Here is a 24876-nt window from a genome sequence, read left to right as displayed (position 1 = left end):
CAGTGACGTGTCTCATTCTGTCGTCGTGTGAAGTTGCGGAGGAATGCCTCCCGCTTCGTGTTCTCCACACGCCTCTCTGTCACTCCCTCTCGTTCACACATACTCGCACACGCAAAACACAACGAAACAAACAGAAAAGGCCAATTTCCAGCATGTTAACGTTCTCAGTCACACACACACACACACACGCATGCTGGGAGAGAAGATGCTGACCGCTCTGTTTGCTGTGGGACTGGAGTTGTCGAAGCAGCAAACCCTCCCGCCATCTCCTCCCCTCCCCTGCGTCTCACTTTCCCTCCCTTCTCCTCTGGGGCAGCCTCTCACTCTCTCCTCCTCCTCCCCCGCAGCTGCTCCGCCCACTCCCCCCCGTCTCTTAAGCCCCTCCAGCACCAAGCAGAGACTAATATCCCTGTAGAGATCCAAAGTTATAACAAGTTGACCTTCACATTAAAATCTCATCAACTTCCCATCTCCCTCCGCACTTCCCCCTCTTTTTCTCTGCGCGTCCTTCATGGCTCTTTTGTACTTTTCTGACGGTTTGACACATCTACTCCTTTGCTGCACGTTTTTAAATTATGCTCTGTTTGCTCTACAGTCAGAATTTATTGGTGTAAGCATCTTTTTTTTACACACCCTGTTGTTGACTGTTGATGGAAGGTTTTTCCTATCTTAAAATCTATAGTTTTCTATAAAATATTCTGCTGTCAGATCTCTGCTATTTTGAAGACATAAGAATCTGGAACCATTTTACTTGTTTTTTATGCTATTTTGAAAAAAACATGTTTTATAAGTAATTTGAACATGGCTTTTTAGCTTATAAAGGTGCTGAAAAAGTATGCGTTCCATTTGAACCTATTTATGTTTTGGTCACATAGCAGCCACTATTGTACAGGAAGTTTTGTTCTGTTTTGTGTGGTGGACCAAAACAAGATAGTTTATATTTGCAAAGTGGAGAAAAAAAAAACATAACATCTTGTTTTTCTAAAACTCTGAAACATTTAATGTAAATTCATAGTCAGTCATTTACACCTACTGTGGCTGTAAGACTTCCAGGCATGTCTGCACCAACTTTTACATCTACACACACATGCGTGCGCAACCCCCCCCCCCCACACACACACACACACACACACACACACATATTTTTCTCATTCTTATTGGAAAATGACTCAGGCCAAGTTAGAATAGACGGAGAGCGCCAGAGAACATTTTCAAGTCATGTCACATACTCTTAATTGGATTAGGACCAAAGGAAAACTAACAGATAAATATGCTTTGATCGAAGCCAAAACGCTGCAGTGCTCTGCTGGCTTTAAATTACACACACAGGTAAGGTCTGTTTAATAGGTGACTTCTGAAGGGGTTTGGTTATTTTGGGCCATCCGATAAAAGTGGCCTCAATACAAATGTGAGCCACACATTTTTCAGACTGTTATTTGTAAAATGTATTTGTAATCAAATGAAATTTTCTTTGCATTTCACAATTATTGACTACTTTCTGACCCCCCCTCCAAAGTGTAAGGTTGTGAGGATAAAAGGTTTGAAAAAGCCAATAAAATTCATGTTTTTCTCCGTCAGGTAATGTCCCTCCAGTCTTGTCGCTGTTTATTTCATCTGGAAGCAGAAATTTAACAACTAGCTCACAGTACATAACATTTTAGATGCAAACTTGTCTGTATAGTTTGCTCTTAACCATCTCCGTGAAACCAAACCCTGACCTCTTACTGGAGGGACACGCATTCATGCCCCATCACTGTCAGTCGCAGTGAAATGATATTGTCCCTCTTCTTCAGCGCTGCCTCCTCCTTCCTTTGTTTCTATCTGTCCTTAATCTCTCCTCCTCTTCCTCTTCCTTTCTTACTGTCTAAGTCTCTCTCTCTCTCTCTCATGCCCTCAGGTCAGAGTGTGCTGTAGACTATTGATATCGTTGCTAAATATATAGGATTTCTCCACCAGTCGGGTTATAAATAGAATAAAAGGACACGGCTCACAGGGGACGAAGGAGGAGGAGGGGGGCAGAAAGAGTGAAGGACGTTGGTCCTATAGAGTCACGAATTCATCAGCATCCACAGTGTGCAGCTGAATAAAAGGGACTCTCATAACTGGAAATAAAAATGAATATTCAGACCATGACCTTTGTTTGCTGCTTGTATTTGTTGATTAAACCTTTGACGTTGTTTGACTCACACTCAGCGATCTGTTTTTTAATATTTATTACCACTTTTCAAGTAAGGGTCATTTTTATGTTTTGCATAATCCTGATTAATCCAGGAAATGCATCACAGGGAGCAGAGCATCTCCTTTAGCAGAGGCATCCCACCCAAGCAGTACAGTCAGTAAATGTATACACTAATTAAACATTATTATAGTAATGTTACATGTAAATAAACTCACACTTTCAATAAATATAAGGCCTTTAATTTATAAGATATTAAAAAGGAAAACAAAGTCCTGAACAATTACATAATGAGACACTTGTGCAAAAGTTTCACCAACAGAGAAACAGAAATGCATTACATTTATAAGGAATAATGTTCCTTATAAATTTTATTGCCCTCATTAGAAATATTAACAGTTTATCCTGAAAGTTGTTTTGTTAGTATTTGAAAATATGAGTGAGTTTGACAGGGGGAAACATCTGATGGTTATAGACGACTGGGTCAGTCAGAGCATCAGAACTGCATCTCTTGTGGGTTATTTTTAGCCTGCGCTGGTCAGTAGACAGACGGGGTCATGGGTGACCAAGGCTCATTGATGGACGTAGAAACAGAAGCAACTGCAGCTCAAAATTTGGAATAAATGAATTCTGGGCGTCCGAATAGACACAAAGCCAAAGACGCAACAGCTTTACGGGAAGGGCAGCGATGCTGATGATGCTCATTAATAAATATGACGCCACGCAGCAAAAAAGTGCAGGAATGTTTCTGTTATTGCATATTCACCCTGGGTTTCCTCAGGGTGATCCAGCTTCATACATGCTTGCAAAACCTAAACTACCTCAAGATGTGAATGTGTGTGTGCAGAGTTGTTTGTCCAAAGCGATGCAGACTGTGTGTCCTGTTGCATACAGGCACCAACTCCTCACTGTAAAGCTTATGAAGAAGTGAAGAGCATCTTCCTGGCTCAAGGAAGATGAAAAAAAAAGTGTTGCAGACGTATGAAGGACGGCTTCTACCCTGAACTACAATCTGGAGGCTCTGAAGTAAAGAGTTTTACCACAGAATCGGCTGCCATCCTTCTCCTTCTCAGTAATTGCAAAAATAAATAAATTTGAGTGTGAAAATGTGCATTTCCAGTTGTCGGCCCTGTGTGTCTCTGTGTTGCTTTCTGAAGCAGCCTGTCCTGGGCAGACCCTACTGACCACTGGAGAGAGCTTTGTCCTTGCTGCAGTCAGTTTTTATTTTTTAATAAGTCACAGTTGTAATATTTATCCACATGTTTATGCCGTTTTTTAAAAAGATTTATTTATATTTTCATAGTCGTGAGGTTTTTTTTGAGAGCTTTTTAATATCCTATATTTATGTAATATATTCTTTTTTTATATACTGACACTTTCATGATGGCTTCTGGTCTGTCCAACAAATCTACTTATGAGTATTAATAAACTCGCCTTGATCACAGAACCTTGATTGGCCCCCAAACCCTGCAAGCACTAACCGGCTGTTACTTGGCTTAACAGTTTTGAGTAATTTTCCATTTTTGGTGAAAAAACTCCAACCCAGTGCTCTGGATTAAACCTGGATCGGTCTACGATTGGCAAAGGACTGAGTTAGTGGATAATACTAAAAGAAATGGAGAGAAAAGGGGATTTCTTTTGAACGAACTTTTTTTTTTTATTAATATTTGCAGTGTACATTTGCGCACGTCGCACAAAACATTAAAACCAGCAATAAAATTGATCCGGATGTGGTTCAGTTGAGAAATAATAAAACCAATACCCAAAGTCCACACATCTCTCTCTCTCTCTCTCTCTCTCTCTCTCTCTCTCTCTCTCTCTCTCTCTCTCTCTCTCTCTCTCTCCAGCACTTCTCCCTCCTGCCCCCGCTACAGCATTTCTCTGTTTGTAGCCAAAGTAGCTCAGTAAACGATCCACCGCAGTGCCTGGGACAGACTGCGAGGAAGAGGGAGAGAAAATACATTTCGAGGATGGGAAGGGGAACTTAAGGGTAAACACCCAGAAGGAGGAAAAGAGGAGAGGAAGAAAGAGAGCGGAGGAGAAGAAGGGACAAAAAAACCCCAGCCACAGCCTCCCCTGGTGTGGGGTTTCTTGGCTTCCTGACGTGTGCGCACGACTCTTCGTGGCACTGTGAGTATTCTTCCTTCTGGGTTCCTGTGTTTTGTTGGCAGTAATTACAATGGTGACTGAGTCATTTGAATTGTAGGCGCGCGCGCGCGCGTGTGTGTGGCAGCTGTGGAAAAGAGCAGGAATCATGACGCGTCGTGTTAATAAAGACAGACAGCAGCTCGTTCCGGAGCGCACTGGGGAATGGTTTTGTTCCGACAGCCAAGTCATCCCCACACACAACTCCGCTGCAGTTTCACGTCGTTCACATGTTCCTCACTCTGTGTTTATCAGCCCCCCCCCACCCCCAGAAACTCCGTGCGCAGTCTCTGGCTCGGGTCCTGGTTGTGCACACATGTATTCAGCAGAGAGATGACAGTGTTGGATGTTCAGCTCTGCTCTCTCTCTGTTGGCGCTGCTGCACAGAGAAACCGTTTGCAGAGACCAAAGCCTCCCGTTCAGTCAGGATCTCTGCGTTCAGTTGTCGGGAAGTCGTAAGGTCTCCCGGTGAGTGATTCCGTAGATTTTTCTCTGAGCCCGATTTGTGAGCCGCCGCACACAGTGATAATTAGTTCAGCACATCTTCCTAGTTCCAGTGCGTGGACGCACTCCTGTCGTGCGCGCCCACGTTGGATACTCCTTCCAGTTTTTGGGCCAAGGACTTTTCTTTTGATACATTCTTTCACTTTTTCTCGGTTCCTGTTTCTTTTTTTGTTTGTTTGTTTGTTTGTTTGTTTTTTTGACTGCTGTGTTCTCTGAAGGTTTTCACATCTTCCTCTCTGTTTCTTGCATGAAATATTCCCCATAGGTCAGTCATATACTACCTGTGTTTTAAATCTATTTATTGTTTACAAATGAAGGTTTCATTAAACACAAAATGTTTAATCAGTGCGTATTAATTCTGTTCAGGTTAGCCCAGTCAAACCAATGTAAGCTAATCAGGTCTTACCGGTCTATTGACTCCATTCAGAGGGTCTCAGATCTACATTCACAATGTTTTCACAAATTGATTCCCTTTGCAAATAAACCCTGTTCCGTGTGGAATCCTCTCGTTCTGGCCTCACAAGTCCAATTCTCTCTGGTTCTGAACTAGTTCTGATCAAATCCAGCCCTCAGTTCTTAAAACACTGTAAAATCTCCCCTTATTTCTGAATAATAAGTCTCCAATCAAACGCCTAAGCTTCATTAATTGTTGCCAAGTGCAGAAATGTTTTCGTACAGTGTTTTCTTTGGCCACTAGAGAGGGACACTCATTCTTTTTTTTTTTGACTTGATCATTAACAGAAAAGTTGTTCAGATTGCAATTAACAGGAGACTTTAGTTTCTTACACTAGTTGCCCAAACATGTTTTGTCTTTTTTTACCCAGCCGTGTCCCTAGCACATTTATTTCCAAGTACTTTTCCCATATTGCTCACATCAAAAATCACAGCAGGAGCGAAGCATAAGCTCCATATCAGCTTCGAACTTCAGGATCATCCGCCATCCGACATTTACAGTAAAAACTGTGTGACCGTATAGTAAGCAGAAGTAAGCTTGTTCCCTGCCAGATTATGTTTTCGCTTGCCCACTCCAGGTCCTGCCACTTTGGGCAGAAAGCCATATCCCCCAAATCAAAACTCTTATCCCTCCCTGTTATCCATCACACCCTCTTTTTACTTGGCATCTCTTTGTCCTGTGAGTTATAAAGGCTGTGCCAATCTGTAGATTGAGATAGATTAGAGTGAATTAAACCTTTTGTCCCCCTGTGGCTCCTATCTAACCAGTTAAATTGGTTCATTGCTTTCCGGGAGAAAGAGGCCAAGAAGGCTGAGGTGTCAAAGCCTTAAAGTGGGATTTCTATCACACATCTCTGAAGGAAATTGTTTTCTTCTGCTGTTTATGGTGTCTCCATCAAGTATCAATGAGATATATACACTGCTCAAAAAAATAAAGGGAACACTTAAACAACACAATATAACTCCAAGTAAATCAAACTTCTGTGAAATCAAACTGTCCACTTAGGAAGCAACACTGATTGACCCGACGAGGGTCCCTGTTGTCAATCAGTGTTGCTTCCTAAGTGGACAGTTTGATTTCACAGAAGTTTGATTTACTTGGAGTTATATTGTGTTGTTTAAGTGTTCCCTTTATTTTTTTGAGCACTGTATATATATATATATATATATATATATATATATATATATATATATATAATTTTCTTTTACCTTTTTAGCTGACAGGTTTTATCTGGATTTTGAGAAATTGTTTGATTTTATAATTTTATCTCTATACTTTGGCTTCTTTTAAATCTCCTTAAGGCTTTATTGGTATTTGGGTTTCACCACTTCATTTTTATTTATCTATTTTTACTAATGTTCTTTGGTTCAAAAGTATTATTATGATGAGATTTTATCTCATGTTTCTGCTTAATTATTTTCTTGTTTAACTTTTTAGTGCTTTATGTCTGCATGTTTGCTTTTTTGTAGCAGACAAAATCATCTGTAGCACCTTGTGTTGCACAAAGTTGTTTGAAGTTTGATTTACTGACTGCTTCATTAGGGTTTGTGTTTCTTAAAACTGCAAAGTAAAGAGTGGAGCGGTCACAAAGGAAATGTTCTGATGAAAGTACGTTTTTCTTATTTTCTTATGGGACTGATCGTGACCCGATCCTTAGCTTTAGAGGAAGTGATGTGAATCCACAGTAAAGGTTAAAAGTTTCACCTGTTTGAATGCTAGTTTTTGTCATAAAACTAGTTTTGCATTTAAAGCAAGCAGAAAACGATGCAGGTTCTGTGTCTAATGCTGAGGGTGTAGGTGCTGTCCATGGTGCTGAAAAAAGATTAGCAACTTGACTTACTAATAATTCTCAATTTCTGCAGTATTCATATTCTAATTCAGTCCAACTCTTTCTAACTAATTTTTTATAATGGTTCCTTGTGTGACTCTTCATTTTGGAGGTTTTTTTTTGCGTGCTGGTGATCTTTTTGTCACATTCCTTTCTGTGCCCCGTCATGCTTTGTCATTTCAGTGAATTTTTATTGATTTAATGTGAAATTGCTCATAACTTCCTCTTCCACACTTTGTCTAATTCCCAGTGCCTCGATAGATAAGCTTCTAGTTAGGAAGAGAGAACGGAGAAAAAGAAATGTTTAAGAACAGGTCTGCAGCAGACTAATGCTTAGCTTAAATATTCATACAAATCTTTAGTTTTGCCCTGGTGCCTCAGATGACAGAGCCAATTTGCTTTCTAGATCTTTGAAATCTGTTTGATCTCAGTGGCTTTGCATCTTTTATATGCCCTGTTTGTCTGATTAGGTTTTTACTTTCCTCTTAAATCCATCTCCCATATTACTAACCATTTTCTTGCTTGATCTTCTTACTTTGACACATCAGATGCCTTGAAACTCCTCTCACCTCGAAAGATGTGCACTCTTTACCCCTCTTTTTACTTTTCCTTCTCACCCCTCATTGACAAAGAGCCTCTATTCAGTCGCGCTGCTGCAGCAAAGAAAGCAGAATAACTTCTGCAGCAAGTCACATCTTCCACAATGGTTGTCCAGATAAGATGGGACCAGGCTTAATCTTTAAGATTTCATTCCCCTGTAGGATGACTGTTGCTGTTATAGCTTCGCTCTAAAAGGCCTCCAGGATTCGTCACACAAAGACGAGGCAGGACAAAGAAATGGCTTTTTTATGTTGCTGCAGGTTTGTTTGTGGCGTTGAAAGTAGCTGATAAATGGTTAAAGGCATCATTAAGATTTAACCCGATGTTTTGTAGTTTATTTTCCATGTGATTGTGTCTCTGCCTGACAATTCTTTTTGTACTTTTCTACTTTTATTCAATATTTAGTGCTTAAATCATTGACAATCAATTTATTTTACCTTGTAGTTGAATACTCCCTTACAAAATGGAGGTAAGTAAATAGAAAAGTCACATTTCTCACTGTTATTTAAAATGTAGTTGTGTATTATTTTCTGTCAGCTTTGCATAACAGCTTATTTTCATCTATTGTGGTTTTGATCCTCGTTTCGTTATCTGATTTTCAATACAACATAGATATCTTGAGTATCTGCGTTGGATACTTAAGATATCTAAGTATCTAACATACTTTATATATTCCTATGTATTGAAGTGACTGACTGACACCAAGTTGCACCCAGCTGAAAAAATTAAATCATCATTTGAAAATAACTTTTTAATGCATGTTTATGCATGATTTAACGCATAAACAGAAAAAAAAGCTATCCAAAGCAATGGGGCTTTGGATAAAAATATAATTTCCCCTTAAACCATAACTGGTTGCTGACCCACGGGGGGGGCGCAACAGCTGCCGTCAACCTTTGGGAAAACTGGAACCACAGCATCTAAAATGGGACTTAGATCCGGCCTTTGACTGGACCACACCAAAAACCTTCTTTTTTGAGAAGGTCTTTGGTGTGGCCCTGCTGGTGTGTGTTAGATTATTCCACCGCTGCACAACCAAAGTTTGCAAACAGATGGCTGGGCATTCACCTCCACAGCTTTCTGATGGAGAGCACAGCCATTTTGCAGAGTTTATTTCCTACTTTTGAATCACGAACACATGAACTGAGCCAAATGAGATCTGCAGAGCTTTGAATGATGCTTTGAGTTGTTTATGGCCTCCTGGATGAGTTGTTGATACATTTTTGGAGTAAATGTTGTTGTCCGGCAGTACTCCATGATAGATGTCAATAAGTTTGTTTCCTGTTTGTTCTTGAATTCCCTATTTGGGCGCGGTGTGTTGCTTTTTAAAGTCTTCTAGCCTACTTCATGTTGTCAGGCGGGTTTGTTGAAGATGTTGAACATTCTGCAAAACAGTACATGAGCTCGACAGCCTCCACACGCGGAAACATGGGCATCTGCTGACAAAAGCTGTATTGCAGGCAGAGGTTCCGAATCCAAAAAGCTGCTCATTAACCCTCTGCTAATTGCATCCAATTAAAATACTGTCAAGCGTATCATCCTGAAAAACTCCATAAACTTTAATTATATTATACACTGAAGAGCCAGTTTATGTATATGCAAGGGGAAAAAAAAAACAAATAAAAACTTGTAAATTAACACAGAGGGGACACACAATTAGTAAGAATGTCTGCAGGTCTTTGGTGAGTAAGCCTCCTTACCTTTCTTAAACAGCCAGCATTAATAAGGTGAGGCAGCTATTATGCTGCCTGAGAGGCGAAACCAGTGGAAGATGAAGTCCGCTGAGCACTCCCTCCTGTTTGTTAGGCTTATTGCTGTGTGTGTAGTGCAGCGTGATAAGTGAGGACGAGCTCAGAAGAGCCAGAGTCTTCCTACTCTCATTTTTACTCTGCTTGCTTACACACAAGGTTAAAAGACAGTTCAGAAAGTAACTGACCCTGAAGAAAATAAAAAATATCAGCTAGAAAACAGATGTAGATTTTACACTGCAGCATGGTATCTAAACATCGATAACATAACATGAATAACATGATGTGAGGGTGAAAGTGTTCCTGCCCCTTCGATTTTTCCCAGTTTTTCTTGCTGCAACCACAAACTTCAACATATTGTAACAAGAACTGAATTGACCGACCAGCACAAAGTGGCACCTGACTGTCAAATTGAAACAATACAAAACACGGTCTTTGATTTTTGTTGTTGTTGTTGAAAAACCCCACAAATTTTGCTGAGCATGTACCTTCAGATCTCTTTTCTGTGATACCTATAAATATATTACTCTCCAAACAACTGCCTTCAGAAACACCCAATTAATAAATAGCATCTGCTCGTGCATAATCCCAACCGCTGCTCTGTGAAAGCCTCAGAGCTTCATTAGGAAACTTTTTGGCCTACATGTAAAATATTAAATTTGTCCATCTGTTTATATTTCAGTCTCACAATTGTGGTGTTACATGGGGCTACAATTGAAAGGCTAATAGAGAAGGTGAGATGGAAAAGGAAAAAGACAGTGAGGGAACTTTTAGATGATATTTGTTTGGAGTTCAGGGTGGCTTTTCAAGTATGCTGGAGAAGCCTGAGTCCTCTGTGGTACTCTTTAAAAAGAAAGATAATTTAAAGTTGACAAGCATGAGGAGGATTTGAAAATGTTCCATTTCTGGAGAGGAAGAAGGGAATTATTTAATGCTAAAGTAAAGGCTTAGACTGGAAATGGTTCATAATTCCAATTATTGGTCTACAGGCAAAATATGCAAAAACTGCATCGTCCTGAACTGTAAAACACGGTGGTGCGTCATGCTCTCTTCAGCAGAGACAGGCTGGTCACATTTAATGGAAAGGTGAATGTAGCCATAGGTAGAGCAGCGCTGGAAGAAAACCTGCTAAAGACTTGAGACTGTAAAGTAGAACAGGTGAAAATATCATTTTCTAGACGTGCAAAGCTGCTCGAGCCATTGACCCACCACTTGTAGCTGAACAAACATCAAACCCCAAATACTTTTGCCAGGCTCTGTGGCTAGAGTAAAGAACAGGCCTCTGTTTCTTCTGTGCTTTTCCTTATTCGTTGTGCTGATTCAAATGAACAGTCCAAATTAAGTAGAGGCCAGAGGCGGAGCAGCCACATGCGGCACACGTGCGCTGAGAAACATGAATCTGTACAGACAGCTCGCTCAAACGTGCATGTGCCGTTCAGCCAGAACTAAGCCACAGAAAGCCTGCGACTGAGTCACCGTCTCCTTTATGCTTCTGTTCCCTCCATCGCCGCGTTTTTAAAATCCTTGTCTAACTTCACCGGTGAGGTCATCATCTGTTACATTGGCTCCTCTCCGACCTTTAATGCGATTGGCTGCCACCGTGTGTGTGTGTGTGTGTGTGTGTGTGTGTGTGTGTGTGTGTGTGTGTGTGTGTGTGTGTGTGTGTGTGTGTGTGTGTGTGCGTGTGCGCGTGTGTGTGTGTGTGTGTGTCACTAAATCATCTCCAGCAATAACAAGGCGAGAACAGAGGAACAGCCAGCCGCGGCGTGTCCCTGTGAATAAGACTCACATTTGATAAAAGGAGTTCCCCGTTTTCCACGGCCCCCTTCCTTTTCCGTCTCGCCTCTCCTTCTCCCGCAGTTTTGAATTTGAATTACCGCTCTCCTCTCTCTGCCCCTCTGCCCTCCAGATGAGTTCATGCAGCAGCCGTGCATTGACCATCCTGTCCACAGTGTTTGGAGCCTGCGGACTGCTGCTGGTGGGGGTGGCTGTGTCCACCGACTACTGGCTCATAATGGTGGAGGGAATCATCCTGCAGCAGAACCAGAGCATGGAGGTGAAGATGGCTCTGCATTCTGGCCTCTGGAGAGTTTGCTTTGTGGCTGGTAGGAATACATCACCACACTCGTGTGCACATGTTTACACTTACTCGCACACACATGATATCCAAGCACAAGAAAGGAAGAAACGAGCATAAAGAGGTATTGAAGATTGGCAAGTTGAGGGCGAGTCAGGCTAGAGAGAGAAAAGGAAGAGGGGAGCCTGTGGCTTCTGGAATCAAATCTGTCAGAAAACATGATTGTTAACAGCGAGAGAGGCCGCCGAGACCTGCGCTTCTGCACGCATGACCGACTCTGATCCTAAAAGCAAACCTAACGTTCTCCCAATTTCTGTTTCCTCACAGGATCAGAGAACGGGAGGTGTGTTGCTTCGGAGTACTTCACCGAGCCCGAAATAGAGATCACCACCGAAAACACGGCAAACATCCTGAGTGAGTGAAAGACGGATGTGATATTACACGTCTGTTGTTTACCAAAGGGAGCCTACCCTGGAATTATACGGAGTAATGTGCAGCTGACTAGATGGAAAAGGTGGGGATGGAGAAGGGCTGAGGGTGAAGAATCTGAAGTGAAAGAAAAAAGGCCTTCAGGTGCAGAGGGACTCGAGGAGAGGGGGGTCAGTCTCAGAGGACTTTCCCTTCTTTCACTCAGAGTTCTTGTCATAAATGAAAAAAAGAGAAGTGAAAAAAACCTGAGCTTGGAGGGAATTTACGTCTGAAGCTAGCTCTTTTATCTGAATTCAAATGTGTCATGTATAAAAAGCATATTTTTGTGTTTTGTTGTCACTTTTTTCCGGATTCTGAGTCTGAGATTATGTATAAAGGGCAGCAGACGTTTCTGAAATACAGAAATATTTTGTTTTGCTTATTCATATCTAGACATCGGTTTGTAATTTGCTACCACAAGCGTCGCTATATTGTATTGCAGTTTTATGTGACGGGCAAACACAAAGTTGCATATAATTTCGAAATGGAAGAAAATGAGACATAATTTTCAAATATTTAAAAAGATTAAAAAACTCAGAAGTGTTGGGGAAAGCTGTCTTTATTTTGATGCCTCTAAATAAAGTGAGATGCAACCGAGTGCTATCAGAAGATGCAGAGTTGGGCTTTAAAGGGGTCAGGCACAACTGCAAACCATCAAACGTGGCTGTCCACCTAACCTGCCAGCCCAGGAGACTGTGGAGGAGCTGCAGAGAACCACAACTCAGGTGTAAACCCAAAAAACGTAGTACTGCACATCACCCTGAGCACTGTATAACATGGTGGTGGCAGCATTGTTCTGTGGGGAAAAGTTTTCACAAAATACCAAATCAGAGATTCTGACTATGAGAGCAACCCGACTTTTCAGATATTTGTTTGTGAAATGAAATTGAAAATACGTGCCATTTCATGTTGATATATCTCATAGAAAGAGGTGTGAATATTCTTACAACACGCTGTGTTTGTTTGCCTTTGAATATTTTCTTATTCCGTGGAAACATTTCTTTCCAGGTAACATCAGATGAGCTGTTTTTAACGTCCTTTTGTTCCCACAGAGATGGTTCGCACGGCCACGCCCTTCCCCATGGTGTCTCTGCTCTTCGTCTTCACGGCCTTCGTCATCAGCAACATCGGACACATCCGGCCGCAGCGCACCATCCTGGCCTTTGTGTCCGGGATCTTCTTCATTCTCTCAGGTGGGACCCATTACTCATGTCGCGCTGTCACTGCTCCCTCACATCATGATTGATTACAGCAAGCCGGCCGTGTCCTGCGTCACACATGGCGATGCTTTGTTAATGACTCTTATTTTTGGACTGGGATACAGGTGTGCCAGCTGTCAGTAGAAGAAGTGACAGGATTCATTTTCAGCACCCCAAACCCAAGGGTTTAAAAGTTTTCTCCTCTTTTTAAAAGTTGGCTTTTTAAAATTGCTTGCAGAATGTCAGTGTTCTGCAGGAAAAAAAAAAAAGAAGACATTTCAAACAGATTTTTCTTCAGTTCTGTAGGGATGCTTCTTGAGCAGCAGGGGGCACTAATGATCCCCTTTCCTGTGCTGGAGATGAGAGTAAAAACTATCAGGAGGCACGCTGCAGCTTAAGCTCTCTGAAGGCTTTTTTTCCTTTTGATACTTTTTGAAGAGTAAGTAGAGATGAAAGGACTATCAAACAGATTCTGATACAACAGCGTTAGCAAGCAGGGACTGGGGTAAAAAAAGAAAAGTGTGTTGTAAAAGCAAAGAGTTATGTAACAAAGGTTATAAAATTTGAGCATCATGCGCTGAGGTGTCAGAGATGATGACAGTAATTGCACTGAATTGCTTGTTTGTGATGCTGCAGTAAACTATCAGCTCTATCATTCCTCTCACATTCCCCTCTCTGTACGTTGTGGTTGTTGTGGTTTCGATGGTATATATGGATTATTCAGAATATTCCTTTTACATCCCCGAGGCAGTGGTCTAGTGAATATTGCAGTTTGTGAGCGGTAACACCATGTTCTGGTTAATATAGCACAATCCAGACGATAAAAAAAACACAAAAAAAACAGCATAGAGCCGCAGATGTTTGAGCTTGCTTGAAGGCTGATGTTCTCTTTTTTTCCTCTTCTTCGCTTCTGTTACTCCACAGTTGTGCGTGTCCACTTTAAAAAAATATATAAAAAATTACCTCTGTTCCTTTTCTGCCAAACGCTCGCTCGTCCTTTTCTGTCATCTGCTCTTGTTGGGCATGAAGATTTCTCTCCGTGTCACTGAGGACGCGTGAATGAAGATGCACTGTCGCGTCACAGTTGACAGCAGCATGGTTTCTGCATTTCCCATGCCTTCAAACTTTAATTTGTTTTACAAACTAAATAGGTTTGGCATGCATTTGCCTTTAGCCTCACTGAGTCAGGATTTCGTAGAGCCTCTTCTCGTAGCAGCAGGTCTGTCGACAAGAGAACCTCTTAGACCTGCCATTTGAGTAAAGAGACACACCACTGAAGACAGCGCAGCACCTCATTTCAATGTTCCAGCCATATCTAAAATTAATCCTATCTGGCTCTTTCAGCAGGCCTCTGTCTTTGAATATTGATTCCTTGACGGATGCCATATGTTGTACCTCATGCATTTAACATTTCCAAGGCAGTGAAGAGTTCATGTCTGGTTGCTGGAAGGACAGGGGGGTTTTAAAGATGCATGGGCTACTTCTGGGGTGAAAAGGTTTTACAGTACTAGTCACATTATTGGCACACCTGGTATATATATATATATATATATATATATATATATATATATATATATATATATATATATATATATATATATATATATATATATATATATATATATATATATATATATATATATATATATATATACTCTTCACACAAATATTTAGAATTTCTGCGTTCTGGGTCTCTTTCCTTTAGCTCACCCTGCAGGTTTTTGGTGTTTATCTTGATATGTTTTACATCTTGTCCCCCCCAAAAATAATCTATGTGCAGTTTTGTGCAGTTTTTTTAATCCAACTTGTCTTAAAGAAAATGTCCAGAGTGCAATCTAACAAGCCTCCCAGGGTGTCTTAGAGGAAAAAAGACCCACAGCATCACAGATATCCCACCCTACTTTAACAGTGTACATGAGGGTCTTTCCCACATGTTCATATTTGATTCTCACTAAATTTGCCTTGAAACTACTTAGTCCAGTGGATGTACAATATATAAAGAAAATATTCTTCTGCACTCGTTTATATTTACTGGTATTTATAAATGCCTACAGGAAACATGTTACCTTAAAGTTGTTAAAATAACTTTAAAATATGCTAACATATAGAACATGCCAGTTAGGCTATCTGTAGTTTTAAAGAATGAAGAAAAAATACGTTTAGCAGCCAGTATGTTATCAGTATAATACATCCAGCTCAACTGGAGCATTTAGGATCCATTTATATCACAAATCAATAAAAGCAGTTGGTCAAGTTTAAGTAAAGGCTGTGGTTTTGATTAGAGATACTTAAAATGTCATCAGTGTTTATCTGAAGAAAATAGGAAACACGTGCAAACACACACTCTGCTGCCTCTGTTTGTCTCCTGGGACACATCGTGTTACATATCTCTGCTCCTTCTCCATTGGGAACCATTTATTCCCATGAATAGGAGGTTTTTCTTCTGACCCAACTGGAATGCTTCAGAAAAGGATCGGCCTGCTATTGTCACACAAACTAAAACTCTCTTCATTGTTGCAAACAATTTGGCTTTGTGGGAGAATTGAGGTACAGAACTGAGTTATAAACTTTAAAAAAAGTATTGCTCCATTTTTCTGTGGCAATTCTAAATGAAACAATGTTTTGTATGTAGTTGGATTTGAGTGGTGAAAGTTCATTCTGGAGCACTTTCTCATCCATCTCTTTGTTCTTTATCAATATCACTTTGGAGGCTAATTGGCTTTCATGGTCAGCTCGTATCTTTCTCTTTTTCTCCTCGGCCGCACTGCCGCGAGTGTCTCTATCGCAGCATAATGAACTTCCATGTATCTGACTCTGTTTCTCTCTGTCATTGTCATCGCAAATGTGCTGCATGCAGGCCTCAGTCTGGTGGTGGGTCTGGTGCTCTACATCTCCAGTATTAATGATGAGGTGATGAACCGGCCCAGAGAGCCAGAGCAGTTCTTCAATTACCACTACGGCTGGTCCTTCGCCTTCGCTGCCTCTTCCTTCTTACTCAAAGAGGTCAGTGTGGGTTGTGTGTGTGTGTGTGCGTGTGTGTGTGCGTGTGCGGCGCTGTCTGTTGGCAACCGTGGTCCGAGCTGCTGTCTGACAGCACAAGTTTATGCTGCTCGTTTGTTTAAATCTGTTATCATTGTTTCATCTTGGACTCAGCTTTTGCAGCTTTGAAATGAATCTCATAAAAATAAAAACACATCAAATAGGAACAAGAGTAAAGTTGGTATTTGCACAGCAGAAATAAGCGCCAACTCATTTTGATGTCAGTTTATGGCGTTTCAGCATAGCTTGAAGTTTGTGGGGTTTTGTGTGTTGATGGGAATTAACATCAGAAGTTAATCATTCCAACACAACAGATCTGACCTTTAACCCTCAAGAACTCCTGTTGTCCTTTAAAGCTACTTCAACATTTACCTGATAGCCTCTTTATTGTAGCTAAAGCGCCTCTTATCTACTGCTAGTGATGTCCCAGAATCTTAAAATATTAGAATATTTTTATTCCTGAAATACTGTGAATACATCTCAAAGTATCTTTTCATGAAGCATCATAAAATGATTTAGAATTTCAGAAAACATAATTTGTTAACTTAAAAAAAAAAAGCTTACTGGATTAAACCTTCTTTATGCAGCAGAACAATTACATGTTGGAAACCTGGAATAAAGCAGCTTCAGTACAAATGATAAACTATCATTTTACCATTTTGGCTAAAATGACATTTTAAGTTTACTATCTCTTTCATAATACTTTGTGACATTCCTTCGTGTTTCTTGTCCGTAGCTTAGTTTTTTACCTTAGTGTTACTTACCTCATTAGTAACATATTTCATGGAAATATAGTTGACATGTCAAACATTTCAAATGCTAATTCTCTATTTCTTTTAAAATGGACTTTCTCTCAGGGTGCCGGAGTTTTATCAGTCTACCTGTTCATGAAGCGTTACGCAGAGGAAGAGATGTACCGCCCCCACCCTGCCATCTACCGCCCCCGTCTGTCCGAGGGCAGCGACTACAGCGGCCAGTACCTCCACCCAGAATCCTCCTGGCCTCCACCCAAGAGAGGCCGCAGCACCTCGGAGGCGTCCAGCGACATCTCCATCCAGCTCAACCAGACTCCGCCGGCGCCGCCGAAATGCACCCTCCAAGTTGGCGGCCAGGGAAGCCCGCCCTCCATGTCATCTTCTGCAGGGAGCTACCAGATGCAGCCACAGCCCACTGGTTACCCCTCCACACACACCCTACCCAGGTCCCACTCCTCCCACCCTCAGGGCCAGGCTCTTCCCATGACCATGCCTCCATCGCCTGTACCCCCACCTCACTATCACACACATGTGCACATGAGCGCCTCCCCCTGTTAAGAAGGGGGATCCGCACGAAGACGAGCCACTGACTCTTCATCATCAAATATACTGAACATTTCGAATTGGATCAGGGTAAGCGCGGAGCTTTGATCTAGCATCGAACGAAGCAGAAAAATGTAGCTTTGAGACGTTATAAATCAAAGAGAGAAGAGGAGGGGATTTTTTTTTTTTTTTTTTTTTTTTACTGATTTCTGAAGATTTCAAAGCAGCTGCGACGGATGGAAAGAAACAAACAAAAGAGAAGAAAGAATAGAGAAAGTCAAGGAAGAGGCAAACTGTTCTCCAGAAAGACATTAGAGGTTAGGTTGATTGGTAGAGCAGGTATAAGGGAGGGAGAGTGAAGCAGGGGGGGCTGCAGTGTTATACAAAGATGCTGCATTGCTGCAGGACTTTGTACACACTTGGAAATGTGCAACGCAAAGCACTGATCTGAAAGGACTCTGAATGTTCATAGATTTTTACATGCATAAGTCACGCCAACATGTGGACTACATGCGTTTTTGCCAGACGGTAAAACGTGGTTAAATATATTCTATTCGTGTCTGAATTTATTACATCATCAGTTTGATTCCACAACCCATGAAGTCATAATAGTGCCCTCGGTGTTATTAAGTATTAGTTAATACAGTAACTGTTAAATGAATCTGCACAGAATGAATGTTGTTAAGCTTTGTAACATACAGAGATACAATTAAGAAATATCATGCAAACAACGTATTGTTTTACATATTTAAGATACGGATCTTTAGCTTCTTGTACATAGCTGCACATCAGAGCTAGAGTTGTGAAATGGCAAATGAAGCTTTTGCACAGGTCTAAGTGAGAAAATACGTTTACTTGTTCAGCTTTGAATAGAAGGGAAGCAGCTGCAGCAACGCAGCCTCTGGATGCAGAGCGGTCTGGTTTTCTCCGGTTTTACAGGAATCTGGCGCCCTCTAGTGGCCGCAGCCATGAAGCAAAATTTTCTGGCTCAAGACATTTCTTCATCTCTGCCTTCACTGTGCGGTATTAGTCTTAAAGAAATGAAATGACAGATTTTGTCAATTTTAAATTGTAAATCCAGAATTATTAGACACACACAAAAGGACTGCAAAACAGAAATAAAGTGATAATCTGGTTAGTAGTGTATCGTTAAATATAATTATAAAACGCACTTGATAAAAATATTTGTTATATTTGCAAATCATTTTAATGCCATTGTTTGTCTCATGCAGCTTTTTAGCCACTTTAAGTCTTAAATAAACCCTCTTTCCCACTTTATTCTAAGGAATTAAAGAAGATATGGCAAAACAGTCATTATACATGTCTGGGTTTAAATCCTCAGTAGGTTAAATCTAAATAGATAAATACGGCTGCTTCACCCACAAATTTCATACCCTGCAAAAATTCTAATCTTAAAAATTTCACTGTAATTTTAATGGTGCATCAATGTAAATTGTTTTTCTTTTCTTTCTTTTTTTGACTGACCAGTTAAATTAAATCTAATTTCTGAAACGCTAACCAGCCTTAGATCACCAAAACTAAATTATAAATCAGCCTCCGCTACCCATGTAATTACGAACTTCTAGAAAATAATGTTTTCTCAATGTTTTCGCATACTACAAACTACGCTGGCAAACATATTTTCATACATTTTTGTCACAACTTACAACAACTTACAATATTGGTTTTATGTTATAGACCAACACAGAGAAAAACAAATGTAAAGATTTAGCATGCATGATGTGTTTGTGACACACGTGCAGTGCTTGTTCCTCACTATACATAATTTATACAAAAAAATGTAAAACCTTGTTTTATCTGAACAGAGCATCTTCTGCCTACCAGGTGCTTTATCTCCTGTGGCTTGTGGCAAAGTGCAAACTAAACTTCTTTTTTAATCCTTCAAAAATAGATTTTTTTTTTCTTTGCCACTCTTCTATAAAGACCTGCCTTGTTAAGAGCAGGGCTAGTAGAGATCCTGTCCATTAATTCTCCCACCTGTGCTTTTAAACTTAAATCTGCTTCTCATTTCACACCACACTTTTCAGATTCCCATTTGTAAAAAAATAGATATATCCGAAACCAGACATTTACTTCTACTTTGCAATTATATGCTACGTTCTGCTGGTCTATCATATAAAATCAAACTTACAGTAAGTACGTCAAAGTGGTACGAATACATAGTGCAGTCTGGTTTTCAACCCTACATTTGGAGCACTTTGAACTGCCTTGCTGCTGAAATGTGCTACAAATAAACTTGACTTGAATAGCGTAATTAAATGTAATTGATTATTGAAGTGACTGTGAATTGCTTCTCATAGAGGGAAATAGTTCATCTTGTTTCCTAAGTACTTCACTTTAAGATGTCCTGCAACAGAGAGGGAACTTGAAGTTAATTCAGACTTTTCCAGTGAAGCATTTTGACCCCACTTGGCCATTTAGTTCAGGTTGTAAAGTTAAGACAGTTTTATTCTCAAAAGCCTAATTGCTTTTTTTATGCGACACTGTACAAAGAACAGAATGCAAGAGCATAATTTCCTGCACACCAACAACCAGATTTAATTCTGAATATTCATTTGTTTTTTGTTTTTTTAGTTTGCTACTGTAATGTAAAATAAAAACCATTGTGTCATCATGAACTCATTGGTTTGGATTATCACTGTGATGCTTCAGAGAGATGAAACCTGCTCCTACAATTTATTGTGGGGGAAAAAAACTAAGAAAAAAAAACTCAAAAAGGGAAAATATGAAGTGCTTGTTGTATCGCCAACGTCCTGCAGTCTGGTTTGTTTTCCTGTTTTCTGTTTAGGCGGTTGATGTAACTCCAGCCCCCAGTTGTTGACTGTTTTCTTTGTTAGGCAGTTCAGTGCCTTGCCCACAAGCATTTCTGCAGCATCTGTTGAAGAAGATAAAATAAATTCTCCAGACGTTGCACTTGCAAACCTTTTCAATCAAAATGTGCTTCAGTAACTTTGGGTTCCTGCGACCGCCATCATGACCAGAGGAAGATAAATGCTTTGTTCTTGCTTTAAATAAACAGCTTTTTTTTTTAATCATTTGTTGGATTATGTAATTATCTCTAAAAGTCCTCCAGCTGTTATACTGCATTACTATTTCTAATGTTGTAGCTCTTTTTTATCTGCATACTCAACTCTTTTTTTTACCTATGTATGAATGCACAAATGAATTTAAGCTTCTCTCAGAAATCAGTTCACATTTTACTTTATTTCACTGTTCACTGTTTATATATATATATATATATATATATATATATATATATATATATATATATATATATATATATATATATATATATAAATCATAAAAACAAGCTAAAGCAATTGCTTTTCAGTGCTTCAATGATACTGCAGCTTTAAAATCTGATCGAATGCAATAGAAGAAATACTGACAAAATTACTGCTGTTATAGAGTTGACATCTGTAACTCAATTTGTTTTATTAAAACTTCTATTGGGGATACATTTTGTCATGTTTTAGCATCTGTGTTTGCAGGTTCTGTTTGTTTTTGGTAATATATCTGAGCTTTTCTCTTTTCTTTTGGTTTGTACATTTATAAACCAATGTGAAAATAAGAGGCAGGGATGGCAACATCATATTGCACTCCACAAAATGTATGATAGTATGTACAAATATTGAAGAAACAGCACAGTGGATCACCCAGGAAGATAAAGTTTGGTCACACAAAAATACTCTAATGAAATTGCTACTTTAGTTACATATAACTTTAGATCAATAGAAAAGATGTGTGTAGAGCTGAAGAGATGTATGTGAACAAACCTGAGTCACATTCATTCTGTTGGAAGGAATTGGCCCAATTTCTAGTAAACTCTTGTACGTTTGAAGAAAGATACACAAAGCGTTTGACCCAAGACATTTAGTCCAACAAATGGTAAGAAAATCTATGCAAAAATCAATATCTGAAGAAAGTAACCCTCCAAAAACAATTCTCATTATTCTCGAAATTATTAAACAGAAGAAACTTTAATAATATTAACTGACTGAAAAGTAGAATAGTAGAGTCTTACTTAATCAGCGTTTAAAATGAGGATAAGTTTTATCTTAATGGTGTTTGGTGAAAACATGCAGAATAAGGATTATTTTCTGGCTTTTCCCTTAAAAAAAGAACAAGAAAAAAAAAAAGCCAGGGAATCTCTGCAAGTGGTGCACTGCAGCGAACCACAGGGTGTTTACCAGCCTCCCTCTTCAGTCACGCCAAGCCACCACAGCCTGGAGCCAAGAATTGATCAGAGTTGTGTATGAGTGCACGAGTCTGACTGTGCATTTGCCACTATGCATTTGTGTTAAAGGTTATTTCCATTTATCTCAAAAGTAACTCTGAAATTAATAAATAGATCAAAAATCAGTAGGGATTCCAAAAGAAGTAGAAAAAAGAGACATTATCTATTAATAAGAAATGTCTGTCCAAATGCATTTGAGATGTATGCAAGTCTTCCTGAAAATCAAACACCTGCTGTAGACGTTTGACTTTATTAAGGTTTTGGGCCTTAAAGTCAAACACGTCAAGCGTCACCAAGGGGGTCAATAAAAAAGCCTGTGTGCTCTGCTAAATTCAACATTATCTGAGTGATTGTGTCAATAAAGCCAGCCTTACACTCTCTGTGATAGCACGCTCTCTGTCTGTGGGTTTGCTTCTGTCCTTTCCTTTTGTTTATCCATGTGAGTGTGTGCTCCACTTCATGTGTGTGGGTTGAGTGGATCTCTCTTTTCACCCTCACCATTACTGCATGAAAGACCTGTCACTCTGGATTAGCTCTATCAAGCTCGGCCTCTCCCCTCTTTTCCGTGTGTATGTGTGTTTAAGAGGGGGGTGAACTGGGTAGTAAAGCCATTTTATGGCAATTGAAGGTCATAACAAGCAACATCCCTGCAACTAGTACTTTTTTTAAAATTTACATATACTGTTGATTAAATCCAGTCAAACAACTTATTAAAAAAACAAACAAACAAAAGACATCTTTACTAATTTCATATAGTGACAATGATATGAAATTGCCATGAATAATGTTGATTTCCCCTCTCTAATTCATTTTTCACATCTTAACCTGTGGATGTGCGCTGCGGTGACTTAACGTCTCTCCGCAGGGCTGCGCTCTTGCTCCATGTCCCAGATCGACTGTGATCAGCGTCGTTTCCACGCAGGACAAGTGTCCCGCAGAGGCGTTCCAGTAACAAAATGTTACAATCAAAACCCACACACTGAACCTGGTCTAACAGGGGGCTTACAAAGCCCTGCGCGCCCGGCACACGCTCCAGTGAGCACATCCAGACCACAGCACAGCAGACAGAGAGGAGGTCAAATGAGGGGGTTTCAACCCGCGTCGTAATCTCCGCAGACTGTTGGAGTTATTATCCTGTGTCCTAACCTCACAAGGTGTTTGCCAGTAATGAGGAGTATATTTATTTTAACTTTATTTTTGCTTTTTTTTTTTTTTTTTTTTAGGCTGAATGCGACAAGTTCCCTGCATGCGTCTGGTGAGATGTGGATGAAATAGAGGAGCAGACAAGGCGAGAAGACACGAACAGAAGTTGGCGTCCGAAATGTAGCTTGCGATGCGCAACTCGACTAAAGGGCTCTTCTGCTGAATTTAACGACTCGTGCAAGGTGCGGGCTTGAGCCGTGAAAACTTTGATTCAATCTGTGAAAATTTGAAACAGAATGATTTTAAGTTTTCTTTTTGTTTGTTGAGTTTTGGATTGAGACCACCTGGTTTATAGAGTCTAACTTAAAAAACTACATTGTCAGTAGCAGGTGAAAATATTGACAGAGTTAATTTACAGATTACAAAGTCAACATGAATTAGAACAACCCTGATAAGTTAACTCAATTCATACAGATTCATGAAAGATCTCAAGGAGCTCTTTCATGAGCTCCTTCAATAAGAGATGAGACAAAAAGTTGTCAAAATGTCATTCTGGAAAGTCTTACAAAGCCATTTCAAAGGGTTTGAGAATCAGATGTACATTTTTATTTCAAAAAAGGTCTCTCTTTTAAATAAGATCTTGTATCTCCATGGGAAAACCTGTTTAAAGAAAGGTTAAATAAAAAGTGCAAGTAAATCTAAAGCAGTATAGGACTGACTTGCCTGCAGTTTTGATCGAAAAGCCTTGTTCAACAACAAGAATGAGACTTAGCAAAACTGCGAAAGTTTCAAGGCCATAATCTCTGCTGCCCAAAAATAAAACAAAGACCCATCTGATATGGGACAAAAACAAAGTTACAAGCAACTAAGTGACACTAAATATCTGCTGATCAATTGCTGTCAAACCACTTGCTTTGACATGTCAGTGTCAAATAATTAGTGATAATAACTGAGAGTAATGTACTTGTGATCATATTTAATCCAATTCAAAGCCCTGACATTTCACCCTGATTCTGACACAGAGCTGCTGATATTGTTTATAGTGTGCTTGCCGTCTCTCTGGTCAAATAAAATGTCCCTGCCTCTCCTTTCCTTATTGTTCTTGTTGCTTTCCTAAATTGCATTTCATGAGGAAACACGTAACTTTTCCTGCCTGCTCTTGCCTCTCTTGGTATCGGATCGCTGTATACACGATGCAGTTGGATCAACTGGGTGCAAGTGTGGACTAAATCATTTTGGGCTTTTTAAAGTGGGATTAAGGGCCTCAGAGACCCTTCATTATTACGGGTAATTCAAAAAGCGGTCTCTTAAGCACGCTATTCAGTCGCCGGTGAATTTGATTATTTCAAAAGTGCAACACAAAAACCCTTGTAATCTCAGGTTTTATGAGCCCCCACAATGCTTGAGGAGTCGAAGTATGTAAACAGCTTCATTAGCTCCTCATCAGAACCACAGGTGGATTACGTCATGCAGCGCTGTGCTGATTAACAAATTTGAGCAAATCTAAGTATTGTAGTTTCTCACAAACGTCACATTTTTGTAAGTATTTCATTATGGGTGCTGTGGTGGCGCTTTGGTGAAGCACAACCCACGTATGGAGGCCTTAGTCCTCCACGCGGACGTCACAGGTTCGAGTCCTGATTACCTTTGCTGCATGTCTTCCTCCTATCTCGTTGCCCACTTTCCTGTCTATCTACTCTCAAATAAAGGCTGCTTAAGGCAAAAATAAAAAATAAAAATATATATATTTCACTATATCCCTTTAATGGAACAACAGTGGAGATATAACACTTTGATACAATTTAGCTGTGTAACAGTATAACTCTATTGTCCCCTCAAAATACCTCAACACACAGTTATTAATGTCTTGACCGCTGGAAACAAAAATACGCATACCTCCAAATTGAGCCTAAAGTGTCAACATTTACAGTGGCCACCG

At 40.0% G+C, this 24876-nt stretch overlaps 1 protein-coding gene across 1 annotated transcript; it reads left to right on the top strand.

Annotated features, from left to right (window-relative positions):
- Nucleotides 1–3853: 3853 nt before the first annotated feature.
- Nucleotides 3854–20592, top strand: cacng7b (calcium channel, voltage-dependent, gamma subunit 7b). The gene is made up of 6 exons (XM_008431536.3): nt 3854–4306; nt 11365–11560; nt 11860–11946; nt 13053–13193; nt 16057–16202; nt 17096–20592. Exons 2-6 carry the CDS (start codon nt 11365–11367, stop codon nt 17549–17551), a joined length of 1026 nt encoding a protein of 341 aa, XP_008429758.1. The 5' UTR covers nt 3854–4306; the 3' UTR covers nt 17552–20592.
- The last annotated feature ends 4284 nt before the right edge of the window (nt 20593–24876 follow it).

This window comes from Poecilia reticulata, chromosome 16, assembly GCF_904066995.2.
Source record: "Poecilia reticulata chromosome 16, P_reticulata-male-v2, whole genome shotgun sequence".
NCBI lineage: Eukaryota > Metazoa > Chordata > Actinopteri > Cyprinodontiformes > Poeciliidae > Poecilia > Poecilia reticulata.
This window is presented reverse-complemented; position numbering and strand designations above follow the sequence as displayed.